This window comes from Rattus norvegicus, chromosome 5 (genome assembly GCF_036323735.1).
Source record: "Rattus norvegicus strain BN/NHsdMcwi chromosome 5, GRCr8, whole genome shotgun sequence".
NCBI classification, from domain to species: Eukaryota; Metazoa; Chordata; class Mammalia; order Rodentia; family Muridae; genus Rattus; species Rattus norvegicus.
This window is the reverse complement of record NC_086023.1, coordinates 157,308,518-157,328,290: the sequence shown is the minus strand read 5'-3', so window position 1 is coordinate 157,328,290 and position 19,773 is coordinate 157,308,518. Positions and strand designations below refer to the sequence as shown.

Here is a 19,773-nt window from a genome sequence, read left to right as displayed (position 1 = left end):
ACACCCCAGCCCTGTGCCTTGCTCTCTGCATTTCCCAGGGCTGCCAGGCTTGCTGTAAGGACACCAGCTGGTGTCTACTCCACCAGGCCAGAGAAGGGCACGCGGCTCAGTGCCGCCAGTGGGGGTGCTAAGCAGTTCCGTTCCTCAGGTCTTAGCTCTAGCAGCTGGGACAACTGATGAAGGCTTTTCTGCAGCCTCCTCCCCCAGCGAACCCTTACCTTCCCTGCTTCCCTGCTTTCCCTGCTCCTTGCCTCCTGGCCTCTACTGTCAGACGGGCTTCCTGACCTTCCTGGAAAGCACAACAGGGCTCCTCCTGCCTGCCTTGGAGCTTAGCATCCTTTGGGGATTTTTAAAAAATTTTTATTTTACATTTATTGACCTTGGGGGAGGGGCACATACCACAGCAGGCACACACTTGCTGGGAGTGGGTTCTCTCCTTCCACCGTGTGGTTTCCAGGGAATTGAACTCAGGTCGGCAGGTTCTCGGGGCTTTATGGACCCCTCTTTCCCCCCAACCATCTCTATGGTCCTTCTCCTTTGTGTTTCGAGAGATGTATTTCATCAAGTCTTAGGCCGGGGCATGCATGTCGGTGTAAATAAATCTAAATGCCCAGCTGGAAGGACCAGCCTTGAAGAACAGAGGCTACTTTGGGCAGAAAGGGTTTACCCAGTGTTCCAGGCTGGGCATGGAGGATACTTTCCGTCCTTCATTGCTAAGCTATGGTGTGGTAAACAGTCAGTATTCTTTCTTGGGGAGACAGTGGATCCCCATCGTAGTGCTCAGAGGAGGGCACAGGCATGACCCCGTGCCCACTGTGCTACCCCGCTGTAGGCAACCGTCTTGATGAAGGCTCGGACGTGGAATCAGAACCCGACCTCCCACTGAAGCGTAAGCAGCGTCGCAGTCGGACCACATTCACGGCTGAGCAGCTGGAGGAGCTGGAGAAGGCTTTCGAGAGGACCCACTACCCGGACATCTACACCCGGGAGGAGCTGGCACAGAGGACCAAGCTCACGGAGGCACGCGTCCAGGTGAGGAGAACTGGGGGTGCTCGCTGGAATCAGGATGGAGGAGGGTGGGGTGTGGGCAGGTCCTGAACGAGTGCTCACTCCAGGTGCGATCCTGGGACCATGCACATGCTAACGTGCACAGTCCCTGAAAGGGCAGCATGTGTTGGTTGATTGACTTACAGATGGATAGAGAGGCGCAGAGCCCAAAGGGAGGAGGGATTCAGGGGGAGATGAGAAGAAGGAAGAGTGAGGGAGTGGGAAAGAGAAGCAGAGGTGGGGGGGGTAGTAGTCAGAGAAGAGGACTGGCACCAACTCTCCAAATCTCCCTCGACAGGGGAGATTTCCCAGCAGGACAATCCTCAGTCAGAGAATGAGTTTCCCACTGCTTGAAGTATGCAAGATGTGTTCTGGGTAGATTTGAAGCATCAGCACTGGACTGTGTTACCCAAAACCCTGTACACCTAAAGTACACAGTTCCGATTTAGTGGCTCTGGTGACCAGGAGAAAGAGCCCAAACTGAGATTCAGGTCTTCATCAGGGAAGGGAAAGAGGGAGGGGAGGCTACTTTCCATCTGCCCCAGGCTGAGCCCTGGGTCTCTCCTCCAGCTGGGCACAGACTACACTCATTTCTGCACCTTGCTGGACAAGGGCTAAAGCTATGGAGGACATGGGGCGGGACAGGGTGATTCTACAAATGGCTTGCATGACAATATTGTCCTGGGCAGGGGAGGTAGGTCTGTAGAAGGGCTGTTCCATACTGTGCCGTCCTGAGGAGCGCCCCCCTCGCCCCGGCATCCCCATGGCCACAAGTCACAGACTTGTGTGTCAGGTTGGGATGGCCACTGAACCCAGCCCTAGTCACAGATACAGAGGCTAGGATTCAGAGAAGTGATCCACGGGACACAGACTGTAGCAGCTTGGCCTGGCTGGCACGGAAGCCTACGTCCTTTCTGAGCCCAAGAGGAGGAAGCTGACTTGGGAGTTGGATTTAGAACTCAATAAGGAAAGTCCCAGAAGAGACTAACCTTAAACCCTCCAGGAGCGGTATTACCTCCTTCCACTCTCCCACCCTCAAGGGGAAGAGAGCCAGGCACAGCAGCCAGCTAGCCAGCGAGCTCATCTCATCTCATCCCCTCCCCTGACGACACCGGAGCTGTAGACTGCCTTCTCTCTCTCTCCTTGATCCTCGCAGCTGTTGTCCTGGGTGCATTCCTCTGGGCTTCCTCACTGACTAGTCTGGCAGCCTCATGGCTTCCCACCACCCCGAGCCTGGCAGCTCCTTAGAAAATTTCCTGGCTGTCAGGACACTGCTTTCATTGGCTCAGGGGACTGGGGAAACAGGTGTTATGCAAGGTCCAAGGAGGGAGGGGTCTGGGAATGGGGGAGTCCAAGCTTTGTTAAACCACAGAGAGGCTACCAGACTCCTGTTCCTTGGACTCCTCTCTACCCAGGTCTGTGAGCTCCCTAGGTAGGATAGAGCAGAGGAACAAACAAAAACAAAATTTTAAGAATGGACAGAGGCTGATCCCAAAAGCAGAAATCTTAATCCTATGAGCGGAGTCCGGAAGCACCCAGAGTCTCAGAGGCCCTGGAGGCAGGACAAGAGCTGACAGGGCATCCACTCAAGTTCAACACAGAGGTCTGTAGGCAGAGGTCCCAGGTATCGAGCCTGCATCCCTGCCACTGACCAGCTGAGTTCTCTTCAGGAGCTCAGCTTCCTCTTGGAAAACACAGTGTGCCCCAGGAGCTCAACGGTCACCAAGACTCCTTTGGCATCTGAGGTCCTACTGGCGTGTAAATGGCCAGTGAGGGGATGAGACATTGTAAATGGAAGTGTTTAAACAGAAACAGTGTCCGTGGATTGGACACCCTAGTAAGGGATTCTCACAGGGGGAGCGGGGCAGAGACTCAAGGTCCTGGGTGCTGTCAGGACTCCCCGCTGTGTCTTGCAACTTCGCCTCTGCTTTGAAGAGTCTGTGCCTTGAGGGTCTCACCTCACAACCCTGTCATATTTCATCTCGGTGTGTGGGCAAGTGGAGTGCTTGCAGATGGGCTTGGAGTTGGAATCTGCCCCTTAATATCCTCCCTGTTCCCAGGGTCCTTTTCTGCAAAATGGAGACCATAATGCCAGGGTCTGCTTGCTTCTAGGGTTACACAATTAACCGTAAAGCAGCAAGATGTTAGAGACCGATGGTGAGCATGTAGTTCAGTGGGTAGAGCGCTTGCCTCACACGCACAAGGTCCTGGTTTGATCCCCAGTGCCACGTAAACTGCGTGACAAACCTATAATCTCAGTACGTGGCCATGGAGGAAGATCAGAAGTTGAATGTCGTCCTTGGCTATGTATCAAGTTCGAAGCCAGCCTAGATTACATGAGACCTTGTCTTTAAAAAGAAGCTAGGTGGTGGTGGCTCACACCTTTAATCCCAGCACTCAGGAGGCAGAGGCAAGAGGAGTTCTACGAGTTTAAAGCCAGCCTGCTCTACACAGGGAGTTCCAGGACAGTCACGAAGAGAGACCTGAGCCACCTTTGCGCCATCGTTCATTCATTTAGCATTCATTTATTCAGTGAGCATTTATTGAGCACCTATGGAATACTCACCCTGCAGGGCACAAAGGAATGCAGGGCCTTGGTCCTAGATGTCCCAAACCTGAAAGGAGGCTGAGAGCTTCTCAACCAGGAACAGATCAATAGAATGAGAGTTCACACAAGGAAGGGCCATGCAGGGCCCTCCTTTACGCCTCCTGCCCCTAAGCTGCATGAGGGTGATGATGTCAGAGGACTTTCTAGTCAGAAGTGAAAGGTGTCCCCTTCCAGCTGTGTGTGTATGTGTGTGCACACGCATGCATGTGTGCATACACACATATGTGTACGTGTCTGCATATGTGTGCAGATATGTATTGCACACCTGTGCAGGCCCCGTTCTAGCAGGGCCTGGGCTATGTGAACAGGGCAGGGTCTCAGCCCCAAGTTAGCACAGCTGAGTACCAAGGCCCTCCTTTCTCAGGATGTTCTGTGTGTGTGATCTCCTCTCGGAGGGTTTCCTGGAGGAGGTGGAGGTCTGGAGTAAGAACTGGAGATCCTGGGCTGGAGCACTTGTCATAGGAGGAGCACGAGGCTGAGTGTCTAACAGACTTCTCCAGGCCTCTCCTCACCCTGTCCTGTGCCTGTCACCTGCTTCCTGTAAAACAGGGATCATTCTAAAAGCCCTCCCTGGATGGCGGTGAGGGGACCCCGCCTCTGAAGCTCCCCGCAGGCCATCCTGGTGGCTCAGCATCCTCTCCCCTTCAGGTCTGGTTCAGTAACCGTCGTGCGCGCTGGCGCAAGCAGGCAGGCGCTAACCAGCTGGCCGCCTTCAACCACCTTCTGCCGGGAGGTTTCCCACCCACTGGTATGCCCACGCTGCCACCCTACCAGCTGCCGGACTCTGCCTATCCCACCACCACCGTCTCCCAAGGTGAGTGTCTGCTATTAGAAAATGTGGAGTCCCGTTGTTCTGGTTTCAGAACTCCAGGTCACTCTGGGCTGAAGAGCCAAGCTCCTCTTTCCCCTGCAACGTGGGCAGCAATGGGCCATTGAGACCCCTTGAGGAAGGCAGATCTTTTGGGCACAGTTCTTCCAGTAGCTTCTAAGATATCACAACCTGAGAAAGGGACATGCCAAGGGAAGGAGGCGGCAGGGAGAGAGAGCCCAGGATACCCAAGGGCCTTGGGAAGTAAAGGTTTCCTTCCCCAGGATTCTGAAGTTCCCATCTTGCTCCCACCCCAGCAGATGCAAGAAACCTCTTGGCATCTGCCACACTGGGTTATCTCCTGGAAGGCCCAGAGGCTGGCATGCTGGAAGCTAAGAATCCAGAAAGCCCTACCTATGGTTCTTAATAAGAAATAAGCCAGCACCAAGGACAGCGGGGATCCAGCCTCAGGAGGCTGTGCAGAGGGACCCTATGTGCAGAATAGCAGCAGAGTGGCTGGGCAGAGTGCAGTCATTTCAGGCATGGTTCACTCGTTGGCCTTGACTCTAGCCCCATCCTCTGAGCCTCAATCACCCCTGACTCTTCTCCATCGCCCAGAGCTAGGCTCACTCAGCGTGATGAGGGCCCTGGACAGGTACTCACACAGTACTAAGAGGGCAAGTCTGGGTGGATTACTGATCCCATTGGGCCCAATTTACAATCCAATTAGTGCTTATTGATCATCTACCGTATGCCGAACACCAAGCACCACGACCTGTGTGCGAGATGCCTAGAGGTCATCTTGAGGTCAAGTGGGTGTCAGTCATACCCCGGCCGCTCTGTAGGGGTGCCTGGCAACCAGCAGGCCTCAGCCCAAGTCACTTGAGAAGCTGGCCCCTTCCCTCCAGAGGGCATGACCGGGTGGAGTTCCAAGGCTGCTTTTGCTTCTCGCTTAGGAACTCTCTGGGTCTCTCCTCAGATGGGGGCAGCACAGTACACAGGCCCCAGCCCCTTCCGCCATCAACCATGCATCAGGGTGGGCTGGCTGCGGCCGCTGCAGCAGCTGACAGCAGCTCTGCCTACGGAGCCCGCCACAGCTTCTCCAGCTACTCGGACAGCTTCATGAACCCCGGGGCCCCCTCCAACCACATGAACCCCGTCAGCAATGGCCTGTCTCCTCAGGTAGGTGGCCTCTCTACTCTATTTGGGGTCTCACTGCCAGACTCCTGCTGGCCCAACCAGAGGGGTTCAGCGTAACCCAGACCGGCTCTCTCTCCCATGGGGGTTGGGGAAGAGTGTCACTAAGAACTCAGAGGTCTTAGGAAGTCCCTGGCTGCTCCGGACCCTGAGAGAGTTGGAGTGGAATGCAAGTGTCTCTCTCTTCTTCTTTCCCTTGCCTTGTGTCTGTGATCATGGCTCTGGGTTGATCTTCCTCTTTCTGGAGGTGGGGGAAGGGTTGTCATTCTCTCCAGATGGGCAGAGGCTGATTTCAGGATTCGCTCTTGGCCCCACCCACCATTCTGAGCTTGATCTCAGTCACGTTCTTACAGTGAGCAGGAGACATCTGGAACAGGTTTGAATCTAGAACCAAGAGTCCTTCCTAGATCCAGTCAGCACTCCATGCCTCCCTTTCTGTCAGGCATGACCAATCACTGAGGAGGAAGGGATCTCTCCTATTGGTAGAGAGAATTGATGCCTAGGTTCTGGGCCAGGGCCGCTGCTTAGGTTGGACCTAAGGGCTTCAGGTTTGCTCATGTGCAGTTGGTGGACGGCTCAGTCACTCATAGCCTGGCAGAGTCATGGCTTTGGAAAAAGTTGGGTAGATCACACAGAGCTAGGAGTAGAACTTGGTGGGTTTGTTGAACAGATCTGATGTTTGGCGTCTGAGTGATTTGGGGGAGCTGATGGGTTTGTTTCTGTAGCTACAACAGGCTCCCAAGTGCCCCTGGGAAAAGGCGTTTATTCTGCCTCCACCTGCTGCTCCCTCTTCCTCTTGTCTGCCGGAGACAGGCTTGACAGGGGAAGCAAACTGATCTGAACAGCTGTGTTGTGCAGGAGAAGGTGCAGACTTTGGGGGAGGCTGAGAGCCTCCTTCTGCTGCTCTGGGGCCAGCGTGCATCTGGGAACCTCAGCTTTTCCCATTTTCAGGCCCCGTCCTTTATACCCTGCTACCCACAAGCTTGCCGTGATCTGTGCGTGGATGGTCTGATCTTCTAGCGCGACCTGGCTCGGGACAGAGTTGAGTAGACGTTAGTTTTCTTGCCCTCCTTTCGCTCAGGCCATACACTAATGATCAATAGGACACCGTTGTTGTGATAAAAACCCATCATCTGAAGAGCAGAGGTGGGCACAGGGGAGAAGGCCCAGTAGGTAGAGCTCTTGTCTTGTGAGCATAAAGAGCAGAGTCTAGACCCTCAGCACTGATGGAAAAAGCCAGAGGCGGAGGTGCACATCCGGAGTCCCAGCACTGGGGAGGCTGAGACAGAAGGATCCTGGGAGCTTACTGGCTGGCCAGCCTAATGGACACAGTGAGGTCCAGGCTCAGTGAGAGCAGTGTCTCAGGAAATAAGAGAGAAAGTGATTAAGGAAGACACTCAACAGCAGTCTCCTGCCTCTGCACACATGTGCACACACATTCATGAGCAAACACACACATGTGCATGCATGCACACACCTGCATGCATATACACACATACAGACACACATGTATGCACACATGCACACTCGCATACACATACATGCACACATACATGCATGCATGCACAGCCAAACAGACACAGACATACACATATGCACACACACCCATATGCACACACATGAATGCATACATACACATACACACACGTATGGTGCACACTTGCACACACACATGCATGCACAGGTACACAGACATACACATGCATATATACACATATACACACATGCATGCACACTTACACATGCACACACACATGCACACATGCACACACACATGCATGCACAGACACACAAACACACACATGCATGCACAGACACACAAACACACACGTGCATGCACAGACACACAAACACACACACATGCATGCACAGACACACAGACACATACATGCATGCACAGACACACAAACACACACATGCATGCACAGACACACAGACACACAGACACACACACACACACACACACACACCACATCACATGCACAGCTCCTGGTGGGATTATACAGACCTCAGAGGCCATCAGGTCAGGGGTGAAACCATCAACTCATTAGGATCTGTCAGCCTTGGGCTGGCTCTCCCAAGATATCCTGTCTTGCTAGTACCTAACTGCAGGTTAGCCTCTCAGCCTCTCTGGGGTTTGCGGTCATGGTTTCTGTTGCACTGATGTCAGTGCTACCTGGCCACCCTGAGCTAACTTTCCAGAGCTGTGACAAGAGAACAAAGAGGAGGTTTCTTCTCTCCAGGTGAGGCTCAGAGATGGGGTCAAAGGTGAGGAGGGAAGGCCAGAGGGGGAAACCAACCTATTCACGGGGAAGCTATCCCCAGGAGCTGGAGTGTAGGCAGGAAGTTTAGCCTTCTGCCTCCACCTGGAAGTTCCTAGATTGGATCCAGAACCTCTGTCTGGGTGAGACCATCCGTCCAGGTGAGACCATCCGTCCTGGTCTCTAGGCGTCGAGGACATGATGGATTGGCTGTCTCTCAGCTCTGCCTTCAGGCTCCCACCAAAGGTGTGAAAACAGATGACAGGGCAGAGGTGGGGGGGACAGTTGTAGGGGAAAAGCTGCCCTCACGGAAGAGGCAAGGGCACAGGCAGGTCAAATGCAGGTGTGTGTGTGTGTGTGTGTGTGTGTGTGTGTGTGTGTGTGTGTGTCCCCACGGAGGGTGGCAAGGAAACCCTCTGAACATAGGGTCCAGGTCTTAAGTCCAAATTTCAACATCTCAAAGCTCCCTGTTCAACTCAGGTCTATTCTCATCCTCATGGCTCTGGGGTCTTGGGAGGAATCTGTGGGGAGGGGGGGGGAATTCTCAGTACAAAGTGACCTTCCCTGTCCTCTGTCCCCGATAAGAAACTCCCCATAGTTCATCTAAGCCCTCTGGGGGCGTGCCACCTGTGCCCAGGTAGGCTTGTACACTGCCACCTAGGATCAGAGGTCTGGTCCCTAGTACCTGGATGGATAGTGTTAGCTTTGCAAATTGGGTGTTTTTGTTCTTCCACAAGCCTAAGGGACTTCTGTGTGCAGCTGAAGCTAGGAGATTTAGGGATGGGACAGCCTACACACCTTGCTGGTAGTTTGTGGCTGCCTGTGAGAAAGTAGCTGTCTTCCCACGTTTTGATTACGGGCGATCCCTTGTCTCCACCCAGTCTTGGAAATGGTTGCCTCTGTGCACCAGGGACACCATTGGAGAGGCTCCTTAAAGTTCCACAAGGTTCCCATTCTGGAGGTGGCACCTCAGAGGACCAAGGTACTTATTGTAGGCCGCACACCAGGTACTGTCCCTCTACTTGGGACAAATCAGTCAAAAATAAATGTCGACATCGTGCCCTGGGGAGTCGCCTGAGCAACCAAGTCTCTAGTCACTTGGTCACAAGAGGACTGAGTTCTCTTCAGTCCTGAGACAGACAGTGCTCTGGTTGTTATTCATATTTTAACCCGTGTATGAGTCAGGGCTCAAACCCATACCTCAGGGTCCTAACTTCCCTGCTGTATGAAGGGAAGGGTTCCTTCAACAAAACAAGCAAAGCAGAGGTCCAAGCACCTTAGGTTGGAGGCTACTGGCAGAGCAAAATCAGTCAGAAACCTTCCTTGAGGCTTGGAAGCTTTAAGGGCCCCATCCATGGACCCTCCCCCACCTTATAGCACCAGACATTAAGTGTTCCCCATGAGACTTCCTACTCCTTGCCCCCAGACCTTCTGATGAGGTTCGGGGAAAGGGAAACCTATCCAGGGTCCTTGTTTCTGATGGCTCATCTCGTTAAGACTTTGCTCCTAGTTGAGGGACGGTTACTTGGAAAATGGCTAAAAATAGCTCCTGAGAGACTGGGTGTGGTGGTGGACACCTGTGGTGTCACCCAGAACTTCAGAGGTAAGAGCAGGAGCATCAGTAATCCAAGGTCATCCTTAGCTACGTAATGACTTGAAAGGCAGCGTGGGCTACAAGAGGCACTGGGTCTGGGGTGGGGAAAGGGAGGCAGGTAGGCAGGCTGTGTTTGCAAGGTGAGACCCTTGAGTCCTTGTCACTGCAGATGGGTAAGGTCGATAGTTGTTTCCAGTCCTTTCCAGGAATAGCATGAAAGACCCACGGGACAAGAAAGTCTGATGGAAGGGTCCTGATCTGAATGATAAAGCAGGACCCCTGGCCTTAGGAGAAGTGTGGCAGAGACACATTTCTTGTCTCAGGTGTCCTGCTGTAATGGCCAAAGCACAGCCCTCCCTTGTTGAGGTCCCAGTGGGATGTCGTGACAGACATCAAGAGGCTGTGCTGAGCTGCCAAATGTATCCATCCCAGAAGCCAAGCAAAGAGTCAGGAGCACTATTCTGCCATTGAAGTGACCTCAGGCTGCTGGCAGGGACCTGTACTGGGGCCTCTTCAGGGCAGACTTGAGACCTGTAGGGAGAAGTCATTCCTGGTGTCCCCTTCTCACCCTGCGTTGTTAGACTTGGGAGTAGAAACAGGTCTGGAGAAGGCCTGGTGTGGCCATGATCCTCTAAAAGTCATGCTTCAGATCTCCAGCCAAGGGCGCTTGCTGCTGTGTCACAGAAGGGCACATGGTCAGAATTCAGACTCTTGTGTCACCCCCTCAGTCACCATAATCTTTGTCTCTCTCCATATTTACAGTCTCTAGGTGAGCCATCACTTACGTGCCTGGGATCCCGTTTGTCTTCCCCTCATCTTGTCTCTCTTCCTTTTCTTCCTGTGCCTACAACCCCTGATGGGCTGGGCTAGGAGTGTGACTCAGAGGCAAAGTGCTGCTGACCCTGCAGTAGGCTCTGGATCTGACCCTTAGCAGTATATATAATATGCTTATACATACATACTATATGATTATATATAATCAATAATAATTACAGTGGCCATCAACACAAAGTTAGTGCTGAGTGCAGACCAGACATAGAAGCAGCAAAGTGGCACCTGCTTCCATCCCTAGAATCATGGCAGTTGTCCTACAGCCTCCATCCCACAAATGGGAAGACCACTTCATCCAGGGCCATCCATCCATCTACCCATCCATCCATCCATCCATCATCCATCCATCCATCCATCCATCCATCCATCCATCCATCTACCCACTCATCCATCCATCCACCTACCCATGCATTCATGCATCCATGCATCCATCCATCCAATCATCCATCCACCTACCCATGCATCCATCCATCCATCCACCTACCCATGCATCCATCCATCCATCTACCTACCCATGCATCCATCCACCCATCCATCCATCCATCCACCCACCCATCCATCCATCCATCCATCCACCCATCCACCCATCCACCCACCCACCCATCCATCCATCCATCCACCCATCCATCCATCCATCCATCCACCCACCCATCCATCATCCATCCATCCATTCATCCACCCATCCATCCATCCATCCATTCATCCATCCATCTAACCATCCACCCATCTATCCACCCTCTCATTTCTCTATCTGTATATCCATCCATCCATCTGCTCACCCACCCACCAAGTCCATCCATCTCTTCACTCATTTGTCTCCCAACGAATCCGTTCTTCTATCAGTCCAGTCATACATATGTCCACCCACCTATCTACCCACCCTTTATCCTCTCATTCATCCTCCTATCCATCCACCTGTCCACTCATTCCCTATCCACCCACCCAACCAATCCACCCATCCATTCATCCATCCTCTCATTCCCCACCCCTCCCATTTATCCATTTGCTATCGTAGGCCATCCAGACACCTATAATCCTCTCATTTATTCATATATCCATCCAACTACCCATTCATCCATCCGATCTGTCTGTCATCTGTCTGTCTGCTTACCTACAGATCTATCTGTCCATCCACACACCTAGGCATCCTCTCATCTATTCATCCAACCATCTATTCACTCAATATACCTTTCCTTCCACCTACTCATACAGCCACACATTCACTCCTCTACCCATCCATCCATCCATCCATCCATTCATCCATCCATCCACTCATTTGTCCATCCATCCAATGTGCTGTGCCAGTCTCTGGCAGGTTCTAGAAAGTATCAGAGCTGGGATTGAAGCAGTCTGCCTGCAGAGCCCATCTTGCTATTGCGTCTGCCCATGAGGTTGGTATGAATGTCCGTGTAAGAGAGGTTGGTGTGATGGTCAAAGAAGTTGAGGTCCAAGGAAGTTGAGGTCCAAGGCCACAGAGGCAGCTAAGGGCAGATCCAGGCTCAGAGTCTGCATCCACGAACAGCAGCATTTGCTTCCTCCTGAGATAGGGCTTCAGATCTGCATGGTTGTGACTAATGCCATCTCCCAAGTGTTTCTCAATGGCAGGTGCTCACTTCTGCCCTCCTAGCCCAGGGCCTCCAGGGACGACAAACCAGCAAAAGGTCAGAGACTTTGACACCTGAGCCCATGTGAACCTGGCCTGTGTGAAGTCATTCAAGCCCCACAACACCCTTCTTCTTGGGAAGGCATTCTCAGAGAGGTTAAGAAGCTCACAGAAGACCACAGAGCCATTGAGTAGTGGATCTAGGGTTCCGATCAACATCTACTTGACCTCTGAACCTCCCCACTCTTGACCCTCAACAGGACAAGAGTAAGACACAGTGGAACTCTCGAAACTGCATTTCACCTGCACGGAAGAGCCCTAGTCTCTCTCTCCTCTAACTTCCTCCCTGTCCCGCCCCTTTATTGGTGACATTGCGTTTCTAATAAGCATTTAAAATGAGTCTTGCTGGACCAGGGACGAGGAAGGAGGAGGGAGAGAGAGAGACATGTAGGCAGGAAGATGGGGCGGCGTGGGGGGGATCATAGGGTGTTAAATAGCCCAGAATTTTTTAAAAAACCTGATGCAAATCATTGGTAGGAGAGAAAATTACGTGCAATTATGCCCTGATACTGGAAGGTTTTGCCTAGCCCAGGCAACAAGATCTCATTAACAAGCAGAAAATAAGATTGAAATGGTGTGTAAAGGAGCTGAAAAATGAATTTGAATGCTGCGTTTGTCCACAATTACCCCCTCCTTCACACATATTTTATTGCAATTTTTTTATTATTCTTAATCCCTCCATTCCTCAAAGCAGATTGGGGACATCCTGGCATTACCGGGGCATTGGGAGGAGGTGTGGAGGATCTTCTGCGCCCCTGAAACGAGACCCTTTCTTGCCAACATCTTCCAAGGTTGGGATTTGGAAGGATTGGAATTCATTTCTCAGGCTTAGCAGGTTGTAGGGACACGGGGCTTTAACCCCAGCCGGAGTCTCCCCTGCACCCCCGCCCGCCTCCTTTTCCTCCCTTCCCAGGTAACTCTTCTACCACGGGCTTCCTTCCTTCTGCCTTCCTGGGTTTCTATGGGTCTCTCTCCTCTCCTTGTCTGGGGAAGCCTCTCTCTCAGGCTCCCACAAGTAGGAGGTAGGCTGGGTCAGAAGAAACATCCAGGCAGACATCAAGTTCTGATTCTGCTACTTATTCTGAGGCTGTGTGAACCCAGGGCAGCTTGCTGAACCTCTCTGGGCTACATTTCCCTCACTCAAAAGGAGGGGTTTCATCCCTGCTTCTGTGAGGACGGAGGGGAGATTGGAACAAAGTATCTGGCACACAGTAGGTGCTTGATAAGTGTACATTCTTAGTTCCCTTTCACCTATCTAGGCCTCTCCTCTAAACTCCACCCTTCACTCCATCATCTTTCCCTCTCTCTCTCTCTCACTGGCTGGTTGGGAAAGTGTTGTGCTGTTTTCTTCTTTAGAGCGGTGTAGTGAGTTCAGAGGACCTGGAAAGAGCCGGGGTGCAGGAAGTTCTCCTCTCTGTGGAAAGCCCAGGAAGCTGCCTACTGTGCTCCTAGAAAGTGAGCTGAGAGGGCAAGAGAGGGATCTGACTCAGGGCTCTGCCTGGCGTTCCTAGGATCAGGGAAAAGTCAGTGAAGTCATTCCCACCCTCCCTTCCCTGCCCTGTTTCTCATTGTGACTGGCAGTCATGGTGTGGGCTCAGGGGTCAGTTTTCAGACAGAACCAGGAGTCTGTGGCTGGCTTTTCTTGGACCTCATAGCTCAGTACTTTTTTTTGGGGGGGGGAGTAAGCATCAACTGGTTTTCCCCATAGCCCATAACAGCCCATCTCCTAGAGATGCAGGCCACATCTGCCAGTTCCCCGTTAAAGCCAGATGGGGCAGCAGCTGGGGGACAAGTCACCATCGCTCTGTTCTCCAGGGGTCCCTCACACTCCAGGAACCCCCCCTTTTCTGACATTCTTGGCAGGACCAGTTCTGGCAAAGAATTGGTCACTCCAGAGGTATGAGCCTCGGTCTTGGTGGCCAGCTTTAGTCCTGGCCTGGACGTGCAGAGCCTCCCTTCCTCCCTCCCTCCCTCACCGGAGGAGCAGACCCTGCCAGTGTGTGCTATCCAGCCATTCTGCCTTTGTCGGAGGTCACCCACCTCCGTGGAAAAGCTGAGTTATTTCCCACTGGCTGCTGTTCCCGACACAGCCACCTGCTTTCATCCATCAGAGGCCAAGGCTCTGGTCCCTGGGGAGAAGGCAGCAGTGAAAACAGAACCTTGTTTATGTCTCTGCTTTCACCCCTTTATCCTGGGTAAAGGGAGCAAGGGGGGGTCAAGGGTGGGAACTGCCTTCCTGACACAGAAAGGGAAACCTCCAGGCAGCTAGCTAAGGATCGGGGAGTAGGGACTATGCCTGCCAGGGCTAGGGCGAGTTGCTTGTGGCCTGGCTTGCAGGGTGACACTGGGGACATTTTAATCATCGAAAGGACAATGGTGGAGTCTGCTGGCCCTGTGTCAGGATGGGACCCGGAGAACTGTGGTTTAGCTCACTATAGAAATAACTGCATCTATCTAAGCGTTCCCACCAACCCTGGAGACGTGTGCTCAGAGCCACCTTCTCTTCCTGGAGGGGCCAAGGGCACCAGGAGGAACAGGAGCCTATGTGGGGTGCCACATCTCCAAGGGCTGAGGGAACTCCTTATAACTCAGGGTAGTATTCGCTGGGTGACACCCGTCATTCTCAGCATCCTGAACACGGTAGGTCTCCAGCAATTGGTCAACCCCAGTCTTCAGGCTTGATGGAGCACAGCTGAGAGGGGTTCCCTGGGGGTGGGAGGGCATGGAGCAGCTGCACATCTGGTCTGTACTTGAATCCTTTATGATGTCTGTCAAGTTCAGGGGACACAGCACAAGGGGAGGCTGGGAAAGGAGGGATTTGAGGTCACCTGTGCTCCAGCAAGTTGCATTTTCAGGCGGGAGGACGCTACCTCTTCCTCTCCCCACCCCCGCCACTGGAGAATTGATCATGGACAATTCCGGAAGATTTCTGATCCAGCAGGGAGAGCAGCAGAGATTCAGGAGGCAAACGGACCTACAACTTAGCAGAGATGTGGTGTGGGCTCATCGCGTGCTCTGGGGTTTCCCTTCCAGCTCCTGTCTCTGCTTCTCTGACCTCAAACAATCTCCAGGAGCTTCCTGGGCCTCCCTGTCCTTGTCCCCACCACTCATCTGCAGCCTTGGAATTAAACGAGGGGCTGGGGGTGTGGCTCAGAAGGTAGAGTGCTTGCTTGCTTAGCATCCAGGAATCTGGGTCCTGCCCCAGCAACAGGGCGTGGTTGTACACACTTGCAATCCGTTACTCAGGAGGTAGAGAATCAGAGGTTCAAGGCCAGCCTGGGCTACATATCACATTCAAGGCCAGCCGAGAGTACATGAGACCCTATGCGAAGAAAGACAAGAAGAAAGAAACAAGGCCTTTCACAGAACGAGCCCTTGCCTCACCTTGTACACGGTAGGAACATGACAGGAGTTCCTTCTGCTTATCTCACCCTGAGCAGGTCCTACTGTGGAGAAATCTTGCTAGATCCACCCACTGCAGGCCCAGCAGCCATGGGTCGGAAAACCAGAGGGAATACTCTCCCAGCTCTATTTCAGACCTACTGTGTGGTCTAAGGAGATGTGTCCCTGTCGTGGGCCCCAGTTTCCTGCTTCATGCCATGAAGGGGTTGGGCCAACTGCTACCCAGTCACCTTCCTGTTAAGAGTATGTGACCACTTCCCAGGACGGCAGCCTAAGCTGCGGGGCTTCCCAAAAGGTCAAGGATTTAACCTTCCCAGGCTGCTTGGCTTGGTCCTCAGTTCTGAGTAGCCGGGGCACAAGACAAGTCACACCCTGAGACAGTCCAAGGCAGACAGGGGAGAGAAAATGAGGGAAGTTAACAGTTAATATCACGGGCAGACTGAGAGCCTTGAGGCCTGTCCGTGGGCTTCCTTGAGGAAGCGGGACTGCTGGGAGACTACAAGGATCCCAGGGAGGAGAGGTGAAGATCACATTGAGGGTCTCCAAAGGGCCAGGTTCTTCCTGCTTCCTGACCCCTGCAGCTGGTGCACCTTTGTCTAAGATTCCCTGCCCCACCGCCCCAGCATCCCCTGGAACCCAGCCCCGTGTCCTCTTTTAGACTGCTGGGAAGTGTTCTTTTACTCCCTCCTACCGGGTTAGCCAGCTAGCCGCAAGCTTCCTGAGGCTTCTATCAGTTTTTATCAGCATATGGAAAGTACCTGCCATTACTAGACAAGTGCTTTTAATAGTAATAATGATGATTACATTTTTTTGGAGTGCTCACCCCAGGCCAGATGTGTGCTGAGCCCAGGATGGCTGCTTTATTCTGTCTTTAAAGCATCCCCTTGGAGGAGGCCCTGGAGTCACTTCTGATTCATAAGTGGAAGCGGGCAGAGAGGCAGCCCCAGTTTAGCCAGCAGTTTGGTATAGCTGGTTAAAACGTTGACACTCGGTAGAGCCTAGACCCGAATCCAGCCTGCCTGGTCCCAGATACCCTGCTCTTCCCCAGGGCAGGACGTAAAGATAGCTGCTGTCCTGTTCTCCAGTGAGGGGTTTTTTTTTTTTTTAAAGTTTATTGGCTCGTTGATTGCATGCATGGGTTTGTGTGTACCACAGTGTGTGTGTGTGTGTGTGTGTGTGTGTGTGTGTGTGTGTGTGTGTGTGTGTGTGTGTGTGTGCAAGGAGGCCAGAGGATAATTTGAGGGAGTCAGTTTTCTGAATCCTAGGGATCGAACTCAGGCTGTCAGGCTTGGGCGCGAGTTCCTTACAGCAGCTGCCTCTCTGTCCCTCTGGATCTTGCAAAGTCCCCAGTGGGACTCTTTGACCTCAGGTGATCACAATCTCCTCTAGAGGCAGAGGAACACAGCCTCTGGCTGGAGAGCAGAGGGCAGGAGAGGCAGGGCATGGGAGGGGTATACACAGCACGTTCACTCCATACCTGCGCCGTCCCAGGCAGCCTTTCTCCTGCCTCAGTTTCTCCCCATGTCAATCGAGTGTAAGGAATTATGGGCTTGCAGATACGTGTCCAAGTTGCAGGATGTGGCCGACTGCATAAAGGAACTGTGTCTACTTTAGAGGGCCCAATGGGCCCCAGACCACAAGGAGACAGTGTAGCTCTGAGCTAAACCTCAGGCTTCCCAGAATCCCTTTTGCAAGCGGCAACCCTCATCTTCCCTTCACATGTCCCCTTTGCTTTAGGCTCCTCACTAACCAAGGGTCGTTCCAGCTCCCCCACCGCTGCCCACTTCAGGTCCCCCCCACCCTGGCTGGGACACTGCCTTTGGCACCTTTTTCAGTCGGGACAGGTGTTTGACCACCCACAGAGTTCTGTCAAAGCAAAGGTAGAAAGAAGCACAAGTGACTTGGTGTGAGGCTTCGGGGATGGCCAGGTGTGGGCTGGTTCCCAGGGTGTGGTTGCAGACCCTTGGAAGCACAGGCCTGACTGTGACCTCATTCGTGTGTAAATGGCCTGCCAGTCACTCACCTCTGCTTCTGCGCCTTCCAGGAAGGATGGCCGGCCTTTCCCCTTCCTTTTCCCACACTTCCCTCACCGGCGTCCCAGCCCAGAATCTTCTCAGGCACACAGCGGGCAGAAAGTTCATCTTTATTTCTGTTCTTGTCCCTCTCACTTCCATTCTTCCCTCGTCTCCAGCCCTATTGTTCCTCTGTCCATTGGCCCCACCCCTGGACCTCCTCTTAGACCTTACCTCACCCTCCTACATACCAGCACTACCAGCACGCAGGTACAGGCCCCTCTCCTCCAGGATGTTCCCCATCCCCCGGTTCAGACCCTCTTCCTTCCTCCTTCCTCCTTCCTTCTCTCCTGGGAGGTCCAGCCTCCATGGCCATTGTCTTCCCCTAATGTCTCCCATGCTCCTCCACACCTCTCCTATCCCTGCCTTCACAGAAGGCCTCTTCTCCTCATCTTCACTTCCTCCTCCACCCCTGCCAGGGTTCTTCATCAGCATCCAACCAAAAGCGGGTTGAGCTGGGCTGGGTGCAGGGTCCCCGGGCCTTGTGTGGGGGTGGGGACCAGGGGGACTGGGATGGGGGACAGTGATGGGGGCGGGGCGGGCAGCTGACGCCCCTCCCGCTCTGCTGCTGCTGCTTCTGCCGCTGCGCCTTTGATCCATGGCCTGAGGCCGCCTGACAGTGGAAAATGCGGGGAGACAAAACCACTCAGTCAAAGTGATTCCCAACAACTGTCTCCCCGAGATAAGGACTCGCCGGGCTCCGCAGCCTGCTTAATTCCCACTGCCCAGCCCGGGATCCTGTGCGGCAGCAAGCCGACTGCCAGCAGAAGTAGCTCTGAAAACCAGCCTGGTCCTGGGACCCAGGATGGGAGGCAATGCCAGGGTGGGCGACATCCATGGGGAAAGGACAAGGGGTCGTGCATCCGGTGATCTCAAAGGCTAGGCCACCTTCTCTTTGCAGTTTTGGGGAATCCTTCCTGTTATAACCCTCACCAAGGTGCTTGCCTCCTTCCCGGAAACATTCTCTACCTCCGGCAAAGGCTGCTCACTCCCTTTTGGTCCTCAGCGTCTTCATCCACTCTCCACTCTCTCCAGCCCCTCTTGTTCTCTGCCTTACAGTATTAGCTCTGTGATCTGACTTTCTAGATAGTTCTTATTTCCTCTATAGAGCAAAGTCCAGGCTGTCTGGTGGCCCAGTATCCCCATCACATAGTTTAACACATAGCAGAGACCCAAATACAGGCTCAGTGTTAGGGACAGAAAGAGAACCAGTCTTGCTTGGCCCATCTTCAAAAAACTGCAAGGAAGCAGCCTGAGACAGAAGCCTCAAGAGAGGGAGGCTTGCCTGAAATAAAGTCGGGGGAAATCTATGGTTCCCAGTCCCATCCCCAGGGGCACACCTTCTTGGCATGATAGACAGGTCTCTAGGAGGCTGGGCTGGGCCTCTCTGTCCTTGGCAATCAATGGCATCCAGCATGGAGACCCGGAGATGAGGTTCTGTATAGTAAGGTTTGGAGGAGACCCACTGATAGGAACTTTCAGGAACACCCATAACGAAACCCCTTCTCTGTTCGGCAGAGAGAGGCATTGCATTCGTGTGGTGGCAAAAGCAGAGGTCACAGGAAGTGGATTCAGCTTAGGAGTCCTGACAGCCAGGGATGGAAAAAGAGATCCTGAGACTCAGGGAGCACCCATGGGTGCTGGGGTGGAGTAAACACAGATGGTCCTTCACAGGTGAAGGAGATAAGACCAGTGCCATGGTTTTCCAGAGCTGGGCATCAAAAGGCTCTTGGGTGTCTGCTAAAACTCAACTTCCAGATTGGCCCACAACAACCATGACAGGTCTTCAGTGGGTCTGGGGAACTGGATTTTAAAGATGGCATCAGTCATCCGAGGCAGTTCTTTTTAGCCGCCTGGAACCCCTAAACACTGAATGAATAAGTGCTTTCCTTGGCAATCTTGCCTAGAATAGCTGGAGACCCTGTCAAAGGCCTCTTTCAGTAATGTGGGCCCCTGTGCACTCCCACAGCACCAACGTGTCAACCCCATTTTCTTTATGATGTGACCCTGAAACCAAGTCTGGTGGTACATGCTGATAGTCCCATGTCTTGGGAGGCAGAGGCACAGGCATTGTCATGAGTCTGAGGGAATCCTAGGCTCGAACAGTAGGACCTTCCGCCCAGGCTGGGGAGATGGCTCAATTGGTAAAGTGCTTACTAAGCAAAGTATGAGGGCCAGATTTCATTCCCCAGCACCCACCTAAAAATCTGGATAAAGTGGTGCACACTCGTAATACAGTGCTGGAGAAACAGGCACAGAGAGATCCCTCGGACTCTCCGGACAACTGGTC

General features: G+C 53.1%; 1 protein-coding gene across 4 annotated transcripts in view; it reads left to right on the top strand.

Moving 5' to 3' along the window:
* Positions 1-19,773, top strand: part of Pax7 (paired box 7) — a 101,566-nt gene that overhangs the window by 52,898 nt on the left and 28,895 nt on the right. For all 4 annotated transcript variants that reach the window (NM_001191984.2, XM_006239263.5, XM_063288293.1 and 1 more), the window contains exons 5-7: positions 833-1,032; positions 4,304-4,469; positions 5,443-5,645. In NM_001191984.2, coding sequence (NP_001178913.1) covers positions 833-1,032; positions 4,304-4,469; positions 5,443-5,645 — 569 coding nt within the window. The remainder of the gene's footprint in view (positions 1-832; positions 1,033-4,303; positions 4,470-5,442; positions 5,646-19,773) is intronic.